Here is a 25,102-nt window from a genome sequence, read left to right on the forward strand (position 1 = left end):
TCAGGTCATGGTCCCAGGGTCCTGGGATCGAGCCCCGCATCGGGCTCCCTGCTCCGCGGGAAGCCTGCTTCTCCCTCTCCCACTCCCCCTGCTTGCGTTCCCTCTCTCGCTGTGTCTCTCTCTGTCAAATAAATAAATAAAATCTTTAAAATAAAAAAAGAAAGAAGAAAAGAAAAAAAATCTATAGAAATTCTATACTTTTCATTATTAACAATGAAATACCAATTGCTCCAAAAACACATATTTACAGAATAATATATGAAAATTCCATGCAAGGGGCGCCTTGGTGGCTCAGTCAGTTAAGCATCTGCCTTGGGCTCAGGTCGTGATTTCAGGGCTCTGGGATCAAGCCCCATGTGGGGCTCCCTGCTCATTGGGGAGCCTGCTACTCCATCTCCTTCTCCCTCTGTTGCTCCCTCTGCTTGTGCTCTCTTGCTCTCTCACTCTCTCTCTCAAATAAATAAATAAATAAATAAAATCTACCACCAACAACAAAAAAAATAGAAAAGTCCATGCAAGTCCAAATAATATCACACATTAACCTAGGAAAATCTCACTACTAAGACTGGCCCAAAACAACCAATAAAAGCAAGCAATATATGCAAAATGACTTCATGAAACTACTGAAGAGCAACAAATGCAGGCAGGCTTTAGAGACCAGAATGTTTGAGAGAGAACAGAATGCTTGAGAGAAGAACAATATACAAAGTGAGCTATAAATTTACTCCAGCTTCATCCCTGAACTTGTGGTACAGAAAAATAGAATCCAAGGAGAAAGCTAGGCTAAGGAGACAGAGGCCAGAAACAGGAGCTTCCAAAATGTCTGAGACTTACAATGCATCATCTCAAAAAAGGGAGCTGAAAAGCAGCAGCTCAAAAACCTGCAGGGGCTCCTGGGTGGCTCAACTGGTTGAGCATCCAATCTTGGTTTTGGCTCAGGTCATGATCTCTGTTGTGGTGAGATCGAGCTCTGTGCCGGGCTCCCCACTGAGTGTGGAGTCTGCTTCAGATTCTTTCTCCCTCTCCCTCTGCCCCTCCGTAATCTCACACACACACTCTCTCTCAAATAAATAAATAAAATATTTTCTAAAAAAAAAAGTAAATTAGGGCACCTGGGTGGCTCAGTTGGTTAAGCATTCAACTCTTGATTTCAGCTCAGGTCATTATCTCAGGGTCGTGAGATCGAGCCCTGTGATGGTTTTATTTATTTAAAAATAAATAAAATGTTAAAAAAGAATCAAATGGACAGTTTAGAAAAATTGCACAAAGAACAGGAGAAAGACAGGATTGAAATAGTGTAAACTTTTCGCATTGTTTGGGGCGCCTGGGTGGCTCAGTTGTTAAATGTCTGCCTTCGGCTCAGGTCATGATCCTGGGGTCTTGGGATTGAGCCCCGCATAGGGCTCCCTGCTCAGCGGGGAAGACTGCTTCTCCCTTTCCCACTCCTCCTGCTTGTGTTCCCTCTCTCGCTGACTCTCTCTCTAATAAAAGTTTTCACAATGTTTGAGAAATGGAAGAAGTGCTAAGTTACCTATAATAAATCAAGAATATATAATTTCTGGGGCGTCTGGGTGTCTCTCAGTCAGTTAAGCATCTGCTTCAGCTCAGGTCATGATCCCAGAGTCCTGTGATTGAGCCCTGCATGGGGCTCCCTGCTCAGTGGGGAGCCTGCTTCTCCCTCTCCCGCTCCCCCTGCTTGTGCACACGCGCTCTCTCAAAAAAAAAAAAAATAATAATAATAATAATTTCTGGGGTGACGATTAAAAGAGTAATAAAAGAATGGATAACCAAAAGGTTAATATAGGGGAAAAGACAAACAAATGATCAACAGGTAAATGAAAAGGTGCTCAACATCACTAATCATCAGGGAAATTCAAATCAAAACTACAATGAGATAGCACCTCAATCCTGTTAGAATGGCTCTTATCAAAAAGACAAGTGATAACCAGTATCAGCAAGGGTGTGCAGAAAAGGGAAACCTTGTGCACTGCTTGGTGGGAATGTAAGTTGGTATAAACACAATGGAAAACAAAACAGAAGTTCCTCCAAAAATTAAAAATAGAACTACCATATGACCCAGCAATCCTACTTCTGTGTATGTATCCAAAAGAACTGAATTCAAGATCTTGAAGAGATATCTACACCCCCAAATTCACTGCAGCATTATTCACAATAGCCAAGATACAGAAACAACCAGAAGTATCTGTCAAAGGATGAATGGATAAAAACGTGGTATACACACACACACACATAAATACAATGGAGTATTAATTCAGCCATGAGAAAGAACCACTTGCAACAACTTGGATGAAACTTGAGGGCATTATGCTAAGTGAAATAAGTGAGAAAGAAACAGCAAATGCGGGGCATCTGGCTGGCTCAGTCAGATGAGCATGGGACTCTTGATCTCAGAGTCATGAGTTCAAGCCCCACGCTGGGTGCATAGACTACTTAAATAAATAAATAAACTTAAAAAGAAAAAGACAAATATTGTATATTATCACTTATATGTAGAATCTAAAGAAGCCGCACTCAAAGAAACAGAGTAGAATAGTGGTTACCAGGGGTTGGGAAGTGGGAAGAAATGGGGAGATACTAGTCAAAGGATATAAACTTCCAGTTATAAGATTAACAAATTCTGGGAATTTAATGTACAGCATGGTGATTACAGCTGAAAATACTGTATTATATACTTGAAAGTTGCTAAGAGAGTAGATCTTAAATGTTCTAACTACAAAAAGGAAATGATAATTATGTGACAGGAAGGATGTGTTAGCTAATGATATTATAGTGGTTATCATTTTGCAATATATAAGTGTATCAAACTGACACACTGTAACACCTTAAAATTACACAATATCAATCACATCACAATAACGGAAAAAATTCTGGGGGGAAAAAAGACAAGAGAGATGAGAAACACTTTATATTTTTTAATTTTGGGGGGGGGTCAGAGCAAGAGGGGAAAGAATCTTAATCAGACTCCATGCCCAGTGCAGGGCCCCCAGCAGGGCTTGATCTCACAACCTGATATCATGACCTGAGCCAAAATCAAGAGTTGGACACTGAATCGACTGAGCCACCCAGGCGCCCCTAGGAAACACTTTAAATGTAAGGTTCCAGAAACTGTAAATGAAAGAAGATGGAAAAAGAAATACCAGGCAAGCATTTGCCAAAGAAAGATGTCTAATTAACATCAAAGTAGATTTTAAAACAAGAAATACTATAAAGATAGATAAAGACTGAAATTTTGTAATGATAATGGGACAATTCAACAAGAAGATACAATAATCCGAAATTTGTATATTCGTAATAACACAGCTTAGAAATGCATAAAGTAAAACAAGAGAGAGCTAAAAGGAAAAACAGGTAAATACACAATCAGAAGAGATTTTAAATACATCTCTGAGTTGTTGACAGAACATGCACACCAAAAACAAACAAATGAAATCAGAAAGAATGCAAAAGATCTGAATATAATCAATGTACGTTATGTACTTGACAAGCATAGATCATTACACCCAACAAACTGCAGAATATATGTAATTTTCCAGTTCTGGGAGAACACATTCACAAAACACATAATATTGGTAAGTATCCAGGATATACAAAGAACCCATACAACTCAAAAAGAAAAACAACCCAATTTTTTAAAAATGTGCAAAACAACTCAACAAATACTTCCCAAAGATATGTGAATGACCATTAAGTCTATGAAAACGTACTCAATATCCAGTCATCAGGGAAATGTACATTAAAACCTTACTGAAATACTATTACACATCCACCAGAATGACTCAAATTAAAACGACTGTCAACACCTAATGTTGTAGAGAATATGAAGCAAACAGAATTCTCATATACTGTTGATGGGAGTGTAAAATTTTTACTCCTTAAAAAATGTCTGGCAATTGGTTATAAAGCTCAACATATACCTTCTCTATGATCCAACAACTCCATCCATACTTAAGAGAAATGAAAAATTGAGTCCCCAAAAAGATTTATAAATCAAAAGACTTGTAAGTCAAAAAAGGTTCTGAGATAAAGACATTATATACTAATAAAGGTTCAATACAGCAAGAAGATATAACAATTATAAACATTTACAATACCTAATAACAGATCATTAAAATATATGAAGTAAAAATTGACAGAATTGAAAAGAATTAACAGTTCTACAATAACAGTTGGAGACTTTAATACCCCACTCATAATAATGGAGAGAACAACCAGACAGAATAATAAGCAAAGAAACAGAGAACTCAACACAATAAACCAACTAGATTTAATATACATATACAGAACACTCTACCCAACAATATAATACATATTCTTCTCAAGGGTACATGGGACACTTTCCTAACGTATGTTAGGTCACAAATCAAGTCTCAATAAATTTAAAAAGACAGATATCATACAAAGAATCTTCTCTGATCTCAATGTGATAAAGTTAGAAATTAGTAACAAAAAAGGAAAACTAAGGGTGCCTGGGTGGCTCAGTCGGTGAAGCACCTGACTCTTGATTTCGGCTCAGGTCATGATCTCAGGGTTGTAAGACTGAGCCTCACGTCTCCCCCTCCCTCTGCCTCTCCCTCCCCACCTTCAAAAACAAAAAACAAAAAAAACCAAAAAACCAGAAAACTAGAAATTCACAAAGTTGGGGAATTTAAACAACATACTTTTAAACAACAATGGATCAAAGAAGAAATCACAAGGGAAATTAGAAATACCTAGAATTGAATAAAGACAAAAATACAACATATCAAAACTTAAGGGGCCAAGTAAAAGAAATGCTCAGGAGGAAATGTGTAGCTATGAACACTTACATTAAAAAAAAAAAATTCTCAAATTAACAACTTAACTTTACAACTTAAGGAACTAGAAAAAGAACAACTAAACCCAAATTTAGCAGAAGGAAGGAAGTAATAAAGATTAAAGCAGAGATAAACAAAACAGAGAACAGAAAAATAATAGGGAAGATCTATGAAATCAAAAGTTGGTTCTTCAAAAAGATCAATAAAATTGACAAACCTTTAAGCTAGATGGCCTAAGGAAGAAAGATTACTAAAATCAGAAAGTAACAAGGGGACATTACTATTGATTCTACAGAAATAAAAAGGATTTTAAGAGAGTACTATGAACAACTATATGCCAACAAATTAGATGAAAAGGGTAAATTCTGAAAAATATAAAACCTACCAAGACTAAGCCATGAAGAAATAGAAAATCTGAATAGTATGACTTATAAGCAGATTGAATCAGTAATCAAAAATTTCCCAATAAAGCAAAGCCCTGGACCCAATGGGATCCTAAAATTCAACAACAAGAAAACACACAACTTGATTTAAAAATGGGCCTAACACCCTGACACCTTACCAAAGAAAAAATACAGATGGGCAATGAGCATATGTAAAGATGGTTCACATCATGTATTACAGGGAAATAGAAATTAAAACAATGAGATACTACTAGACACAATTAGAATGGCCAAATGGTACAGTCCCTTTGTAAGGGTACAGTCCCTTTGTAAGATAGTTTGGTGGTTTCTTACAAAATTAAACATACTTTACCATGCAATCCAGCAATGGCACTCCTTGGCATTTACTCAAAGGAGGTGAAAACATATCCACACAAAAACCTGCACACAAAGGTTTTTTTCAAGGCAGTGAAATACTCTGTATGATGATGGGTCCTTATCATACATTTGACTATACCCATAGAATGTACAATATCAAGAGTGAACCCTAATGTAAACTACAGTGATTATGTCAATGTAGGTTCGTCAGTTGTCTTCTGGTGAATACTGATAATGGGGGAGGCTATGCATGTGTGAAGGAAAGGACTATAGGAAATCTCTCTGTACCTTCCTTTCAATTTCACTGTGAGCCTAACTAAAACTGCTCTAGAAAAATAAAGTCTTTTTTAAAAATGTTTTTAAATACCTCTACTTGAGATGCCTAGGTGGCTCAGTCTGTGTTGGGCTCCTTGCTCAGCTGGAAGTCCACTTCTCCCTCTCCTTCTGCCCCTACCCTCAGTTCGTGCTCTAACGATCTTTCTCTCTAATGAGCTCTCTCTCTCTAAAAAATAAATAAAATCTTCTAAAAAAGTAAAAAAATAAATATCTACTTAATTTAAAATCCTCATCTCAATTTCCTTAAGATGAAACTGTTCAGGTTTATAAAGTATTGCAACTTCACTTCTCAAGAGGAAGTACATGTATAAATATATTGTTTTAAGTTTTTATTTATTTACTTAAGTAATCTCCACACCCAACGTGGGGCTTGAACTCAGGACTCCCACATCAAGAGTTGCATGCTCTTCCAATGGAACCAGCCATGCACCCCTATATATAAATCTTTTACTTGCTTACGGCAGCGTATTTTTAAACAATGAAAAAATTAACCTATTTTCTCCCATCAGTAAGTTTTATGCCAAAAGATGTCTTCTTTAACCTGTACAAGAAACTACCAAATAGATACACACCATAAAATATTTTCCGTAGGGGTGCCTGGGTGGCTCAGTCGGTTAAGCAACAGACTTGATTTTGGCTCAGGTCACAATCTCGGGGTTGTGAGATCAAGCCCTGCGTCAGGCTCCATGCTGAACATGGAGCCTGCTTAAGATTCTCTCTCCCCGGGCGCCTGGGTGGCTCAGTTGGTTAAGCGACTGCCTTCGGCTCAGGTCATGATCCTGGAGTCCCTGGATCGAGTCCCGCATCGGGCTCCCTGCTCGGCAGGGAGTCTGCTTCTCCCTCTGACCCTCCCCCCTCTCATGTGCTTGCTCTCTCTCATTCTCTCTCTCTCAAATAAATAAATAAAATCTTTAAAAAAAAAAAAAAAGATTCTCTCTCCCCTTCTCCCTCTGCCTCTTCCCACTCATGCTCTGTTCTCTTTTGAAAAACAAACAAACAAACAAATCCCCAAAAAAGGCTCTTTAAATTAGTATCGCTTCTGGTTCTATTTTGTTTCTTCTCTTGGCCTACTTGGGCACTAATACCATATGGCTTTAACTATTGTGTTGTATTTTTTTTTTTTTAATTTCTTTCATTAAATAAGCGCTATACCCAACGTGGGGCTCAAACTCACAACCCTGAGACCAAGAGTTGCATGCTCCACTGACTGAACCAGCTGGGCACCTCTACTGTGTCATAGATTTTTAATAATTGATAATCCAAGGTTCCCTTCAATAGTCTCCTATTTAATATTCTTCATTATTTTCTAGGCTATTCACATTGCTTTATTCTCCTTTTCTTCTTTTTCCCTCCAAACTAGCAAACATATTCATTAAGAGGAAATATAATGATGTTCATTACAGTATTATTTTTAATAGCAAAAAAAGGGAGGAGGGTTGAAAAACCTAAATATCTACTCATATGGAATGATAAAGCAAATTATGATATACTGAATGGATATATAAAATCTGATACACTAGTTGTTATACATGTACACTTATTAATATGAAAAATAAGCAGCACTGTAAAAATTTTAAAAAACAAATGACACCATTTTCATTTTAAAAATTAAACGGCAGGGGTGCCTGGGTGGCTCAGTGGTTAAGCGTCTGCCTTTGGCTCAGGTCATGATCCCAGGTGCTGGGATCAAGCCCCGCGTCGGGCACCCTGCTCCGCAGAGAGACTGCTTTTCTCTCTCCCACTCCCCTTGCTTGTGTTCCCTTTCTCGCTATGTCTCTCTCTGTCAAATAAATAAATAAAATTTTTAAAATAAATAATAAAAATTAAATGGCAACTGAACAGTATATAAGCACTACATGTTACAGATATATGTAGAATAATTAATTATCTCATTTTGCCCTGGACTATGAGGTTTCTAGGACATGGGACTTTCACCACTAAAACTGGGAGTCCTGGCTAAATTGAGATAACAGTCATCTTAGATATATGTACATAACTGAAAGGCTGAAAAGATGTAAATGAAATATTATCAGTGGCTATCTGAAGGGAAAACAACTATAAGTAATGGTTTCTGTATGCTTTTCATTTTTCAGTTAAAGGTGATATAATACATCCTTGTATGAACAAGCAAAGTTTACTAAGTGTCTTTTAATGAAAATCTCAAACTAGAATTATAGTTAAAATTCAAGAGAAAACGGACTTAGCTATACCAATAAAAAAGTAATGAGAGAGGAGCCAAATAACTAAAACCAGGAATGAGCGGGAACATTACAACCAACCTACAGAAATAAAAAGCGTTATATGAGAATACTATTTACAACTATATACCAATAAATTAGATAACCTAGATGAAACAAATTCCTAGAACCCACAAATAAAGTAACTTAAGAAAATAAAAAATAGCAACATACATTTAACAAGTAAGCACTTAAAAAGTAATCAAAAACAAAGTCCATAACCAGATGCCTTCCCTGTGAATTCTACCAAACAGTTAAAAGAATTGTTCCCCAACGCTTCCAAAAAATAAAAGAGAACACTTCCTAACTCAATGAGGCCAGTATCAGCCTGATGCCAACACGAGACCAAGAAAATCACAAGAAAATTAGTGTCTCTTATGAATACAGATGTAAAAATCTTCAAAGTACTATCAAACCAAATCCAACAGCATATTATATTATAAACATGACAAAGTGGAATTTATCCCAGAAATGCAAGAGTGGTTCAATGTAACAGAATCAATAATGTAATATACTACATTAACAGAACAAAGGAGAAAAACCGTATGATCATCTTAATTGATATCAAAAAGGTATATAACAGAGTGCAACAACCTTTCATGGAAAAAAACACTCAAAAAATTAGAAATAAAAGGAATTTCCTCACTATGATAAAGGGCATTTAGGAAAACCTCACAGCTAATATCATCCTCAATGATGAAAACTGAAAAAAGCTTTCTCCCTAAAATCAGGAATAAGCATGCTCACTTTCATCACTGCCATCAAAGTTCTAATTAGAGCAAACAAATAAGAAAAACAAATAAAAAGCATCCAAATTAGAGAGGAAGAAGTAAAACAATCTTTACTTATAAGTGACATGATCTTATATAGGGAATTCCAAAGTATCCACATGAAAGATACTAGAGCTAATAAATTTAGCAAAATTGTAGGGTAAAAACCAATGCACATAAATCAGCCGTTTCTATATACCAGCAACGAATAATCTGAAGAGGGAATTAAAGTAATTCCATTTACAACAGCATCTCAAAGAATAACATACTGATGACTAAATTTAAGCAATGAATTAAAACACTTGTACACTGAAAACTATAAAACACTGCCGAACAAAATTAAAGAAGACCTAAATAAATGTTTAGAAGGGCATTTGTGTTCACAGATAATAAGACAATATTGGTAAGATGCCAATACTACCAAGCATGATCTACAGATTTAAACAATTCATAAGAAAATTCCAACTGCAGAAATGGAAAAGCCAATCCTCAAATTCATATGGAATTGCAAGGGACCCCAAATAGTCAATTCTTTAAAAAGAATAAAGTTATCCCTGATCTTATAGTACAAAGCTACAGTAATCAAAACAGTATGATACTAGCATAAAGATGGATATGTAGACAAATGGAAAAGAACTGAGAGTTCAGAAATAAACCTATACAATATGACAATTGATTCCACAAAGATGTCAAGACAATTCAATGGGGAGGGGCGCCTGGGTGGCTCAGTCGTTGGGCGTCTGCCTTCGGCTCAGGTCATGGTCCCAGGGTCCTGGGATCGAGCCCCGCATTGGGCTCCCTGCTCGGCGGGAAGTCTGCTCCTCCCTCTCCCACTCCCCCTGCTTGTGTTCCCTCTCTCGCTGTGTCTCTCTCTGTCAAATAAATAAAATCTTTAAAAAAAAAAAAAAAAAGACAATTCAACGGGGAAAGAATAGTCTCCTTAATAGAGGGCACCGGAACAACTGGATTTCCACATACAAAAGAAGGTGGACCTTTACCTCACAACATATACAAAAATTAACTCAAAATGAATCAATGACCTATAAATAAGAGCTAAGACCATAAAACTCTTAGAAGAAAACATAAGGGTAAATCTTCATGACCTTGGATTTCACACTGGATTCTTAGACATGACACCAAAAGCCTAAGTAACAATGACAAAAAAAAGACCAACTGGACTTAATCCAAATTTAAAACTTCTGTACATCAAAGGACATCATCAAGAAAGTGAAAAGACGAACTACAGGATGGGAGAAAATACTTGCAAACTGTCTATCTGATAAGGATTTAATATTCAGAATACATAAAGAACCCTTACAACTCAACAAGGAGACAAACAATCCAAATTTTAAAATGGGCAAAGGATTTGAATAGACATTTCTCCAAAGAAGATATACAAATGGCCAATAAGCACATGAAAAGATGCCCAACATTATTAGTCAATAGGGAAATACAAATCAAAACATCAAGATACTACTTCAAGTAGGATAGCTATAATCAAAATAACAAAAAATAACAGGCATGAGGATGTGGAGTAATTGGAACTCTGGTAAACTGCTGGTGGGAATGGAAACAGTGTAGCCTTTATGGTGCAGTCTGGCAGTTTCTCAAAAAGTTAAAAAGAAAATTACCATATGATCTAGTATTTTCACTCCTAGGTACACACCCAAATTTGAAAACAGTGATTCAAACATATTTGTACACGAATGTTCATTACAGCATTTATTCACAATAGCCAAAAGGTGGACATGATCTTGTGTCCATCAACAAATGAATGGATAAACAAACCATGGTATATTCATACAATGGGATATTATTTGGCTATAAAAAGGAATGAAGTACTGAAACATGCTACAACATGGCTGACCTGTAAAATGTTATGCTATACATTATGCTAAGGGATATAAGCTATACACAAAAGTACAAATATTGTATGATTCCATTCATATGAGATATCTAGAATAGGCAAATTCATAGAAAAAAGTAGATTAGAGGTTAGGTAGAGGGAGAAGGAGGAGTTGTTGCTTATACATACACAGTTTCTGTTTGGGGTGATGAAAAAGTTTTGGAAATAATGGTAATGGTTGTACAACATTGTGAGCGTAATTAACACCACAAATTGTACACTTAAAAATGGTTAAAATGGCAAATCTGATGGTTCTTTTAGCACAACACACACACATACACACACAAGAGGAAAAGACTTTGGTACATAGCCTTCTGTCAAGTAATAATTCTAGATTTCCATAACACTAAAATGGACTGTGTATGAGACTTTACAGAAGTCGGTATTCTGTAATATTTAATTTTAAAGTAATACAAGTCATTAGACTCCTCAAACCACTATGCTAAAATGCTAAACCATATGTAAGTTAAAACAAAATAAAATTCTTTCCCATTTTTTCAATAATCCAAGAAGCTCCATAAATAAAACTACCTATTTTCATATTATACACACACATCTATGCAAGTGATTATAAATTGGACTACTGCCTATGTTTCTTTTTATTATTGTTTTTTACCCTGCTGGGACTAGATATTGAGTAAATGCTAGTCACTGACATTAAGCCTTTAACACTTACAAAATACACTGCTCCAAAGCTTCCATGGCCAATTTCTCTGAGATCTGTGAAGAGCTTCTCTGGATCTTCTTTGAAGAAGAGCTCTGCAATTTCAGGGTCCTTCAGACTGCCCGCTCGGTTAGTTGATGGCATCCTGATGGGCAATCAGTTCTCTGATTCTAATTTTATACTGCTATCCCAATCCTTGGTTCATCTGTGTGAATGAAGCCACGTTGGCATAAACTATTGTAGAGAAATAAGAAAAGAAAAAAGTCAGGAAAAGCAAAAGCTGCTAAGAATAATTAGTATAAGATCATTTTCTGACAGCATATACAAAAATTATCTCAGGTCTAGATTTTCACTGAGAAGGAAATGTGGTCTACTAGTTCCTCAACCTGGCTCATCATCACAATCACCTGTGGTACTTTAAGAAAACCCAGATTCTTAATATCCATAGAATATATGTATATACTACATATAGACTTTTAAAAATTAAACAAATCTTACGTCTTAGAAGTCTTTCTGTATCTGTAAAGATTTACCTAATCCAGATGCAGTGCACCCTCAGAAGAGCTAACACATAAACTATCAAAAATGTGCACAGCAACTTAAGACATACCAATACTATGTCTCTAACACCAGGAAGATTCCCATCTATTAAATGATATTCAAATGTAAGAAAATACACAAAAGATTTAATTCAGTAAGTTGTTTCTTTTCCTTTCAGATACCATTTGCCAGCGTTTAATCAAATCTAATACAGACATTCCAAAGAAAACTACAATGGGAGAAAGTAATAAATTTCACACAGATAACTGTTTTCCCCATAAACCTGATTCACATTAAAATATGGCCTTTATCAAATCTGTATCATTAGATACGTAGATACTATAGAAAAACAGTAAATTCCCTGGTGTTCTCACAGTTCCTCTATATCTGATTACTCAATTTTATAAAAATATCTGTCATAATTGAGAGGCTTCAGAACCTGGGTTCTGGAATGACACTGCCTGAACATGAATCCTGGCAACACTACAAACTGTGAGCTTGGGTAGCCTCATTTTCCTAATCTATACACTGAAAATAACCTATTTCATAGAATGGGATAGCATCCTCCAGAAAATCAGAGAAATAAGAAATAATGAACATTTACTTTATAAAATAATAAAAAATAACTACGGTATCATTTAGAATACTAAAAATAGGACAAGGAAATCAATAATCTAAAAGACAATCCAGAAACAAACCCGTGTATGTCTGTCTTGGAATTTAGCATACAACTAAAGAAGAAGAAATAAATGTTGAGAAAATTGGGAACCCATTCAGAAAAAATATACAAAAATTATAATCTTATCACATATCTTATATAAACATTACTGCTAAGTGGCTTAAGAGGCATCCCAAATAAATGAGGAAAAAAATGAATTTGAGACTTGTTCCTCAAACTTAACACCAGACTTACATATGGGTCAGAAATACAAACATAAAAAATGAAACTGGGGCATCTAGCTGGCTCAGTAAGAATATGTGATTCTTGATCTTGGGGTCATGAGTTTGAGCCCCACGTTGGGTGCAGAGATTACTTAAAATAAATAAATACAATTTTAAAAAATGAAACTACACATAAGTACTAGAAGTAAGTTCCTCCATAATCAGGGATTGAGGAAACTTTCCTATGATCCAAATCCAAAACAATGACAAAGACTGATATGTATTTAACAATATAAAAAAAAAAAAAAAAACCTGGGACAAGGGACCATGGAAAAAGACACTCCAAACAAAAAGATAAAAGATAAACTTGGAAAACAAGTTTGAAACTTATGTTTATAAACGGTTAATATCCCTAATATGTAAAAAGTTAAAAAAAGACAACAATCTGATATCCTTAATACCTGTAAAGTTTCTGAAAACAGCAAAGAAAAAAATACAGCAGATATCCATAGTTCACAGAAAAAAAAATTAAACTTAAATTAACAACTTTAAAAAATTAAGTTGCTTAGGGGTGCCTGGGTGGCCAGTCAGTTAGGCGTCTGCCTTTGGCTGGGGTCATGATCTCAGGGTCCTGGGATCAAGCCCTACATCCACTTCTCTCTCTGCCTCTCCCCCAGCTTGTGCTCCCTCTCTCACTCACTCTCTCCCTCCCTTTCTCTCAAATAAATAAATAAAATGTTTAAAAAAAATTAAATTGCTTAAATCTAACCAACCACTAAATATATGAAAATATGTTCAAAATCACACCAAGTAAGAGAAATACAAATTAAAACTATACTAAGATTTCATTTTGTACCTATCAGAAAGGCAAAAATTCACCACATGCTGATGGTTAGGTGAAGGGAAATATATACACACTCATCCATTAATAGCGGTAATGAAAAAACAGTACAAACCCTATGGAGAAAAATCTAGCAAAAACATATATGCACTTATCATTTCACACAAAAATACCACTTTAAGGAATCGATACGAAAGATACTTATAGAAAACATAAGAAATGATAAATGCACAAGGTCAGGAACTGGAAATCATTACATGGGACTATAAAATGGTACAACCGTTTTGGAAGACTGTTTAGCAGATGCTTATCAAGAAAAATAAACATTTACTATATGAAGGAGCAATTCCTGAACTAGCTGTCATTTATTCAAAGAAAAGAAGACAAAGGCACACAAAAACTCACACACAGTAGCTTTATTCATAATAGTCCAAAACTGCAAATAATACAAACATCTATCAACAAATAAATGTGTAATAGAATTGTGGTATACTCACACAATGAAATACTATTCACAGCAATAAAAACGAATAAACTACTGATACACGCAGGAACACAAATGAGTATCAAAAGCATTATGCTCACCCCGCAAAAAGAAGTCAGAAACAAGAGTATGTACTTAATGATTTCCCTGATAAATTCTCAAACAGGCAAAACTAGTCTAAAGTAATAGATCCATGGATACTTGGGGTGGGTATGGGGGACAAAAGGGCCCAAAGGACCTTCTGGAGATGACAGAATGTTCTATATCTTGAGGTAGTGAATTACGTAAGTATATACACTTGTATCATGTATTACATTATGTAATTGGGTTGTAAAACTACAACTGAACACTTAAAATGGATGCATTTCACTATTGTAAATTATACTTCAATGAAATTAACTTTAAAAAAATTAAATGGCTTGCGGCACCTGGGTGGCTCAAGCGTTATTCGGCTCAGGTCATGATCCCATGGTCCTGGGATCGAGCCCCACATCGGGCTCCCTGCTCCGCAGGAAGCCTGCTTCTCCCTCTCCCACTCCCGTGTTCCTTTCTCACTATGTCTGTCAAATAAATAAAATCTTAAAAAAATAAAATTAAATGGCTTAAATCTAAGTACCATATACACATATATAAAATCTAAGTACCAAGGGTGCCTGGGTGGCTCAGTCGGGTTAAGCGTCTGGCCTTCGGCTGAGGTCATGATCCCAGGGTACTGGGATTGAGCCCCGCATCAGGCTCCCTGCTCAGAGGGGAGCCTACTTCTTCCTCTCCCTCTGCCTGGGGCTCCCCCTGCTTGTGCTCTCTTTCTCCCTATCACTCTCTCTCTGCCAAATAAATAAAACCTTTCTTTTTTTAAACCTAAGTACCATATATATGATCTCTTGCATGTGCACTCCCTATATATAGTACAAATTTCTGAACTAGGTATAGAAGGATATGTATTGAAATGTTAATATTTTCTGTGATACAAAGTAGAGCCATGAAAAGCATTATTTGTTAGCCTACACATCTGTATTATCTGAATTTTTATAGCGACTGCTTTTATAATTTTAAGAAATCTACAGTGTACTTTAAATTTGAGAAAAACAGAACATTTTTAGAACTAGAAGAATACATACTCTGACTAGGGAGAACATCCAAAAGGCTATCTGCATTTTTTTAAATTCACAAAAGACTTATGCATTTTACAATTTTGTATGTCAAAAAAAATTGAGTCAAACACAAAAACTGAAACTTCCAGAGCAAACACAATTAAGGATTAACATTCCTTAAATATATAGATATCATTCAAATTACTCAGAAAGTAGCTAATTCACCAACATATAAATAAATGGCCAAAGGATATATATTAGCATTCCATAAACAAGTAGTATAAATTACTGGGGAGAGAAGTTAAAACCTGATGGGTATGGCCATGAGTTTAGGATTCTATTTCCCTCCTTTAACTCCTGGCAGCTTTGACCTAAGAGTGGCCTGAATTACAGCAAGGAAACCCATAAAGAAATCCCCTCTTTCCATCCAAGGACCAGTAAAAGGAGATCCTATGATCTAGAGATTGTGGGGGGGAAAGCCATTATTTTCTCTTTTTTCTCCTCAGCCACAGAACTGCACTGCCCCAACAACAGAAAAAAAAAAACACCTCTCTTTGGCCAGAAAAATTGGAAAATAGGGCCCCTGTGGGTCCAAAAACTATGAGGGGAATTCCCATTATTTTTTTAAACTCCTCTCTTCTTTCCCCATTTCACTTAAGGGGAAACAGTTATGGGGAGCCGTACAATGCAGAGGTCTAGAGGCTCAGAAAAAACCTGTTTTCTGATCAGAAGAACCAGAGAAAAGTCCACTGGAAATTGAAGAGTAAATGGAGGAAAACCATGGAGAAGAGAGAGCTGGAAAAGAGATCCCTAATTCTTTTATTTTGGTATAAGCCAAAACAAATACTGATTTGCACTTGTGTAAAGTAGACTCAAAGAAGTATAGCAAAGGCTACACTAAAGACAACTAATCTATAATATAAACCACTGCCAAGTCTCATTCTATCATTGAGAGGCACACAGAGGGCAAATCCAAAGAGCACAGCAAAGGTTTTGGAAATAGAACTCATTCAGGAACCACCACTCACAGAAAGTGAGATAGAACTACCCATTTAAACCAGGTGGTGTCTACTAAAAACAATCAACATTCTCTAGAGCATATTAATAGGACTCAGAAATGACAACATAATATTCACAATGTCCAAGACAAAATCCAAAATTACTCTACATGGAAAAACAAAACAACACACACATACACACACACAACTGGTAAATGTCACAAATTATCAAGGGAAGAGAGGACCAACAGATGCCTACTTTGAGATGACTCATGTTGAAATTACCACACAAAGACTTTAAAGCAGTTATTATAACCATAACAAATGAGGTAATGGTTTACATTCTGGAAACTGAAAAGACGTAGTTCTTAGCAGAGAGATACAAATAACATTTTTTAAATCACATGAAAAATTTAGAACTGAAAAATACAGTATCACAAATGAGGGGCCCCTGGCTGGCACAGTCTGTACAGCATGTAACTCTTGATCTTGGGGTCATGAGTTCAAATCCCACGTTGGGCATATAACTTACTTAAAAAAATAAAAAATAAAAAACCTCATTGCATGGGCTCAAATGCACAACAGAGATGACAGAGGAAAGAGTTACTAAACTTTAAGACAGAAATTAATGAAACTAAAGAACAGAGGATAAAAGATTGAAAAAACTGAATAGAGCCTTAGTGACTTGTTTGACAGTATCAAATTGTCTATGTTTTAAACCACTGGTGTTATTAAGGAGAGGAAAAATAAATTGGTAGAGAAAAAATTTTTTTTTAGTAATGTCTGAAAACTTCACAGATTTGACAAAAGACATAAATTTAGAGATTCGAAAAGCTCAACAAACCCCAAACAGGACAAATTCAAAGAAAATCAGGCTAGACACCTAATCAAAATATTAGAAAAAGATAAACTAAAATTTAAATGACAAGAGATTTTGTGTAAAAAACAGTCTACAGAAAGTGGAATAATATCTTTAAGGTTATAAAAGGAAAGAATTACCAACCCAGAACATAATTCTTTATCTAGCAGAAGTTTTCTACAAGAATAACGGGGGGGGGGGGGGGGTTTTAAATAAAAAAAAAAAAAAAAAAATTTTTTTTTAAAAAAATAATTTTAAAAAAAAAAAGGGGGGGGGGGGGGGGGGTTCTTACATGATACAAAACCAAAAGAATCTGTTGCTAGCAGACTTACTTTAAAAGAAATGCAAAATATTAAACAGAAGAAAGCTAGAGTAGCTACATTAGTATCAGACAAAATAGACTTCGGAACTAAGAAAATCACAAGGGATAAAGAGGAACATTATATAATGATTATGATTCCATTCATCAAAGCCCAAATTTGTCTTCACCTGACAAAAGAGCTTCAAATTCATGAAGCAAAAATTGATACACTGGGAGACTCCAACACTCCTCTCTCAGAAATTTAAAGAAGTCTGAAAATATATAGAACAACACTATCAACCAAGTTTACCTAATGACATTCCTAGAATACCCTACTTGACAACAGAATATACATTCTTTTCAAGAGCACATATGATATTCACACTAAGATTACATTCTGGGCCATAAAACAAATCTTAACAAGCATAAAAAATTTCAATTCATACAAAATACATTATCTAACGATAGTGTAATTACATTTAAAGAAACAAAAATATGACTTTTTTTAAAAAAGATTTTATTTATTTATTTGTCAAAGAGAGAGAGGACAAGCAGGGGGAGCATCAGGGAGAGAGAGAAGCAGGCTCCCTGCTGAGCAAGAAGCCCAAGGCAGGACTTAATCCTAGCACCCTGGGATCATGACCTGAGCTGAAGGTAGATGCTTAACCCACTGAGCCAACCAGGCATCCCCCAAAATATAACTTTTTAAAAAACCCACAAAATTTGGAAATTAAACACACTTCTACATAATCCATGGGTCAATAAATGAGTTTCAGGGGAAATTAGAAAAGAATACAAATTTGGGGCACCTGGCTGGTTCAGTCTAAAGAGCATGCAACTCTTGGTCTTGGGATTGTGAGTTCGGGCCCCACATTCAGTGTAGAGATTACTTAAAAACAGAATTTTAAAAAAGAATACAAATTGAATGAAAATAAAAATACAACATAAAATTTGTAGGCTACAACTAATACAGTGCTTACAAAGAAATTTAAGGCACTAAATCTATATTAGAAAAAAAAGATTCAAATAAATAATCACACTTCTATCTTAAGAATCTAGAGAGGGGCACCTGGATGGCTCAGTCAGTTAAGTGTCCAACTCTCTTTTTTTTCCCCTTGATCTCAGGGTTGTGAGTTCAAGCCCCACACTAGGCTCCATACTGGGCATGGAGCTTACATTAAAAACAAACAAATAAACAAAAAACCTAGTAAGAGAAAAGCAAATAAAACCAAAAATAGGGGCACCTGGGTAGCACAGTTGGTTAAACATCAGACTCCTGGTTTCGGCTCAGGTGGTGATCTCAAGATAGTAAGAGTGAGCCCTGTTGTGTGGGGCTCTGCGCTCAGTTCAGAATTTGCCTGGGATTCTCTCTCCCTCTGCCTCTCCCCACCTCTCTAAAATAAATGAATAAATCTTTTTTTTAAAAACCCAAAACTAAATATAAGAAAGGAAATATTAAAGAAACAAGAATAGAAATCAATGAAATTAGAAAACAAAAAGCCAATATAGAAAAATCAGTAAAACCAAGAGATGGTTCCTTTGGGTAATAAAAAAAACTCAACAAAACCGAAAGACCTCTGCCAAACTAACCAAGGAAAACAAGAACAGACACATATTAGCAAAAACAGAAATCAAAGGGGAAATATTACTACATACTTTTAGAACACTGAAAGGAAGAAGGAATAGCTCTAAGTTCCTGAATTTAATTCACCATTCTAAACAGACTACAGAAAAAAGAAACACACGATCATATCAACAGAGGCAGAAAAGGATTTGACAAATCCAACATCCATTTATGATAAAAACATTTAAAAAACTAGGACTAGAAGGGAACATCACTGGGATGCCTTGGTGGCTCAGTCGGTTAAACGTCTGACTTCTGCTCTGGTGATGATCCCGGGGTCCTGGGATCGAGCCCCACGTCGAGCCCCATGTCGGGTTCCCTGCTCAGCAGGGGGCCTGCTTCTCCCTCCACCTGCTGCTCCCCCTGCTGTGCACATGCGCGCACATGCTCTCTCTCACTCTCACAATAAATAAAAACTTAAAAGAAAAAAAGAAGGAAACATCATTAACCTGGCTAAGGGTATCTACAAAAAACCTACAGCTAACATCTTAATGATTAAAGACTAAAAGATTTCCCCTAATGATCAGAAACTAAATAAGGATGTCTATTCTAATCACTCCTCTTCAACATTGTACTAGAAGTTCAGTCATGCAATAAAGGAAAGAAAAAGAAAAGAAATACATAATAGAAAGAAAACTCTCTAGTTGCTGACATTACTGTGTACATGAAAAATCCCAAGGAATATACAAAATAGTAAAAGAAGAAAAAGAAATATTTAGATATGTCTAAAAGTATTTGGATAGAATTTACATAGTAAGAACAATAAATGGGGTGCCTGGCTATCTCAGAGCATGCAACTCTTGATTTCAGGGTCATGAGTTAAAGCCCCACCCTGGGCATAGAGCTTACTTAAAAAAAGAAAAGAAAGGAAAAAAAAAATTAAATGGAGAGATGTACCATGTTAATGGACTAAATGATTCAATACTGTTGAGATCAATCCTCCCCAAATTGGTCCAAAAATTCATTGATTTATAGATTCAATACAATCTCAGGCAAAATTCAACAGAATTTTTTTTTTGCAGATATCAACAAACGGATTCTAAAATGTACATGAAAAGGTAAAGAACCAAATTAGTCAAAACAATTTTTAAAAAGCAGAATAGAGTTGAGGGACTCACACTACCAGATTTCAAGACTTAATACAAAGCTACAATAATCAAGATGGTGTAGTAATGATAAAAGGATAGACACATAGTCCAATGAAACAAAACAGAAGTTCAGAAACAGACCTTCACGAATATGGTCAACTGATTTTTGACAAAGGTACAACAGAGAAAAGATCTCTTTTGAACATGGCACCATAAAAATTAGACATCCATATGCATAAAAATAAAGTTTGCCTCATACCTTAAAGAAAAATTAACTCAAAATGGTCCATTTATCTCAATGTAAAAAGTTAACACTTTAAATAAAACATTTAGAAGATGACGCAGGAGAAAATCACTGCAACCTTAGGTTAGTCAAAGAGTTCTTAGATATAACACCAAAAATGTAATCCATAAAAAAGGCAAAACTGACGTGACCTTCACCAAAATTAAAAACCTTTACTCTTACAAATGACACTTTTAAAAGAATGAAGTCAAGCCAAAGGCTGCTAAAAAATTATTTTCAAATCATGTATCTAAAAAAGCATTTGTATCTGAAATCTATAAAGAACTCTCAAAACTCAATAATGGGGTACAGGAATGCACACTTAGATTATGAAACTATAAAGAAACTCCCAGAAGTTTTTACTGTAGTAAATGTCAGGATAGCAGTTACTTTAGGAAAAAGAAGGGGCTGTGATTGGGCTGAGACATAAGGAGGAACATCTAGAATGGCTAGCAAAGTTCCATTTCTTGTCTTAGGTAGTGATTACAAAGGAATTTTATTTATAATTCATTAAGCTATGTTTGCCAAATTTCTGGATCTGCTTGATTTTATAATAAATGAAAACAAAAATTATATATACTGTAGTTTTCACAAAGAAGGCAATACAACAAAGTGGTACAGATTATTTTTAGGTAGTTATGGCCAGTATTATGGACAACATTCACAAGTCTATACTTTCCTTATGTTCTAAATTTTCAAATAATAATTACATGTTCAACTTCCACAACCAGAAAAAAAGATAAAAGAAAAAATATCCACCATTTGCACACATTCTTTGGGCTGTCAGAAGACAGAAAAAAAAAAAATTTAAATGAACACAAATAAGACAACTCCAATGTTAGAAATCCCTGAAATACTCCCATTACACTGTTAGGCTAGAGTTTATTGTATTCATTGCATAACTGCTTTTCTGTACATCCTCAAATTCCCAAAAATAAAGTACTTTATTATAAAAGTTAGCACCATCTTGGTTGCCCTGCACCCATTCAGAATATTGCTACAACAGAGTCATCAATGTTAAAACTGACAAAGGCACTTGGATTTGAGTCTTGTCCATTTTAAAAATCTGTCATGAATAAATACAGGAAAATAAATAGCACAGAGGAGCTTTCACAGCAACCCTAATCATAAACTCCATTATTTCTCCAGTATGCTAAAAATGAATATTAGGTACATGAATACCCAACATACAGGACTAATACAACCAGATAAACTACAAGTCAGGTTTAAAAGATATAAATATTTTTAAGTTCTTAAAGATATTATGAGACTATACATGCAATCTTCTTTAAAAAAAAAAAAAAACAGCCTGTTAGGTTACATTTTTTAAATGGAAAAAATATCATTACAGTAACTTATATCGTTCTTACTAAAAGAGAACAGTAAAAGGAAATTAACAATCCTATAAACAGCAAATGAGATCTTGTTTCTGGTTCCATAAAAAATAGACCAAAGCAGCTCATCATTTATTAGGTTACTTAGGCTTGAATGTAAAAGACATAAACAATTTTTATGGTTGGTACCATTTTGTTCAATCCTGAAACATTTATCTAAGAAAGCCCAATGAAACTAGAATAAAAAATCCAATATGGGGTGCCTGGGTGGCTCAGTCGTTAAGCATCTGCTTTCCGCTCAGGTCATGATCCCAGGGTCCTGGGATCGAGCCCCGCATCGGGCTCCCTGCTCCTCGGAAACCTGCTTCTCCCTCTCCCACTCCCCCTGCTTGTGTTCCCTCTCTCGCTGTGTCTCTCTCTGTCAAATAAATAAAATCTTTAAAAAAAAAATCCAATATAATTTATTTTAAAATCTCAGATCAAATTATGATTTTCAGAATTAAGTAACTGTTCCACATTTATAAAACAAAGTCAAATAACTGACAATAACATCAATCAAAGCAACAGAAAGATGATGGGGGAAGGGTACTGATAATCACAGCATATTCAGTATTACTTGAGGAATGCTCCTTGGATGAAGTGATGATGTCATGCTATTCCATCTTTTAAGAACCTTCAGATTTTCACAAAAAGGACATTGTTGGTCTTAAGCAACTGCTTCAATACCATAACGCCCTTTTCCCTACATCTGTTAATCAGAGGACTCAGGCTTAGAAAACAGCCAACTCAAACATTCAATCCCTTTAGAGAAAGAAAAATTGTCCCTTTATACAGTCTAATTGGAACAATACATAGATAAAATGTAACTGATAAGATTGTATAATTAAGGACTTTCTTGAAAAGAATATTACTTTCTCCCTCTTTAAAATTTTTTTAAAAAGTAATACATGTATTTGGGGAACAAAACTTTTGAAAGACAGAAAGGATTCAAAAGAAAAAAAATACAAGTCTCCCAAATACGCCTATTTCTGACATATCCTTGCATAGATTACCTGTGTGTGATGGTTAATAACCCTATAATGGCCTCCAAGTGTGCAAGTGAAAAAGTTGCACATCTCTCATTTAAAATCAAAAGCTAGAAATGATTAAGCTAAATGAGGAAGGCATGTCGAAAGCAAAGAAAGGCTAAGAGCAAGAGCTCTTGTGCCAAAAGCCAAGTTATGAATGCAAAGGAAAAGTTCTTGAAGGGAATTAAAAGTGTTACTCCAGTGAACACATGAATGGTAAGAAAGGGAAATAACTTTATTGCTGATAGAAGACAGGTGTTTTGGGGTTGTTGGGGTTTTGTGTTTTTTTTGGTATACTGTTCTTGTTGTTCCTTTATTTTTAATTTATTTTTAATTTTTTTTAATTGTTTTTTAATTTATTTTTGAGAGAGAAAGAATGACAGAGAGAATGAGAGGGGCGAGAAGCAGACTCCCCGCTAAGCAAGGAGCCCGATGAGGGACTCCATCCCGGGACTCCAGGATCATGACCTGAGCCGAAGGCAGTGGCTTAACCAACTGAGCCACCCAGGCGCCCCTTTTTTTTTTTTTAAAGTATAGTTGACACACAATGTTACATTAGTTTCAGGTGTACAACATAGTAATTCAACAAGTCTATACATTATTCTATGCTCACCACAAGTGTAACTATGTCACCACAGGAAACTATTACAATACCATTGACTATATTCCGTTTGTTGTATCCTCTGTCCCTCTGACTTATTCATTCCCTAATTGGAAGCCTGTATCTCCCACTCTGGTTCACCCATTTTGCCCATTCCACCACCCACTCCCCTCCGGCAACTGCCAATTTGTTCTCTGTATTTATGGGTTTGTTTCTGCTTTTTGTCAGCTTGTTTATTCATTTACCTTTATATTCTACATACAAGTGAAATATTTTATTTGTCTTTCTCTGACTTATTTCTTTTTTTTTTTTTTTAGACAGAGAGAATGAGAAACAGAGAGCATGAGAGGGGAGAGGGTCAGAGGGAGAAGCAGACTCCCTGCCGAGCAGGGAGCCCGATGCGGGACTCGATCCCAGGACTCCAGGATCATGACCTGAGCCGAAGGCAGTCGCTTAACCAACTGAGCCACCCAGGCGCCCCTCTCTGACTTATTTCACTTAGCATTATACCCTCTAGGTCCATCTATGATGTTGCAAATAACAAGATCTCATTCTTTTCTACAGCTTAGTAATATACCATTGTATATGTATGCCACATCTTCTTAATCCATTCATGTATCGATAGATACTCGGACTGCTTCCACATCTTGGCTATTGTAAATAATGGTACAATAAGCATAGGGATGCATTACCTTTTCAAATTAGTGTTTTCATTTTCTTTGGCTAAACACCCAGTAGTGGAATTACTGGATCATATGGTATTTCTAGTTTTAATTTTTTGAGGAATTTCCACAGCAGTTGCAGTTTTACATTTCCACCAACAGTGCACAAGGGATCCTTTTTGTCCACATCCTCACCAACACTTGTTATTTCTTGTCTTTTTTTTTTTTTTCCCAATATTTTTAAGTACACCCAATGTGGAGCTCAAACTCACAATCCCAAGATCAAGAGTCACATGTTCCACCGACTGAGCCAGCCAGGACCACCAGTTTCTTGTCTTTTTGATGCTAGCCATTCTGATAAGTATGAGGTGATATCTCATTGTGGTTTTGATTTGCATTTCCCTGATGATGAGTAATGTTGGGCATCTTTTCACATGTCTATTGGCCATCTGTATGTCTTCCTTGGAAAAATGTCTATTCAGTTCCTCTGCACATTTTTAAATCAGATTATTTGGGATGTTTTTGTGTTGAATTGTATAAGTTCTTTATATATTCTGGATACTAACATGATATGGAGAAAGTTCTTGTGGTTTGGATAGAAGATCAAACCCGCCACAACATTCCCTTAAGCAAAGCCTAACCCAGAGCAAGGTCCTAACTCTTTTCAATTGTATGAAGTCTGAGAGAGTTGGGGAGGCTGCAGAAGAAAAGTTTTAAGCTAGCAGAAGTTGGCTGATGTTTAAGGAAAGAAGCTGTCTCCATACCATAAAAGTGCAAGGTGAAGCAGCAAGTGCTGATGTAGAAGCTACAGCAAGTTATTCAGAAGATCTAGATAAGATAATTAATGAAGGCAGCTACACTAAAAACAAGAGATTTTCAATGTTGATTAAGCAGCCTTATATCGGAAGAAGATGCCTTCTAGGACTTTCATAGCTAGAGAGGAGAAGTCACTTCCCTGG

The 25,102-nt window shown here is 35.7% G+C and overlaps 1 protein-coding gene across 3 annotated transcripts in view; it reads right to left on the reverse strand.

Moving 5' to 3' along the window:
• TAOK1 (TAO kinase 1) overlaps positions 1 to 25,102 on the reverse strand; it is a 158,164-nt gene that overhangs the window by 84,074 nt on the left and 48,988 nt on the right. For all 3 annotated transcript variants that reach the window (XM_035027669.1, XM_035027671.1, XM_035027670.1), the window contains exon 2: positions 11,501 to 11,722. In XM_035027669.1, the coding sequence (XP_034883560.1) occupies positions 11,501 to 11,632 (132 nt within the window). In that variant the 5' untranslated portion in view covers positions 11,633 to 11,722. The remainder of the gene's footprint in view (positions 1 to 11,500; positions 11,723 to 25,102) is intronic.

Source organism: Mirounga leonina, unplaced genomic scaffold (genome assembly GCF_011800145.1).
Source record: "Mirounga leonina isolate KUSES-001 unplaced genomic scaffold, KU_Mleo_1.0 Mir_200, whole genome shotgun sequence".
NCBI classification, from domain to species: Eukaryota; Metazoa; Chordata; class Mammalia; order Carnivora; family Phocidae; genus Mirounga; species Mirounga leonina.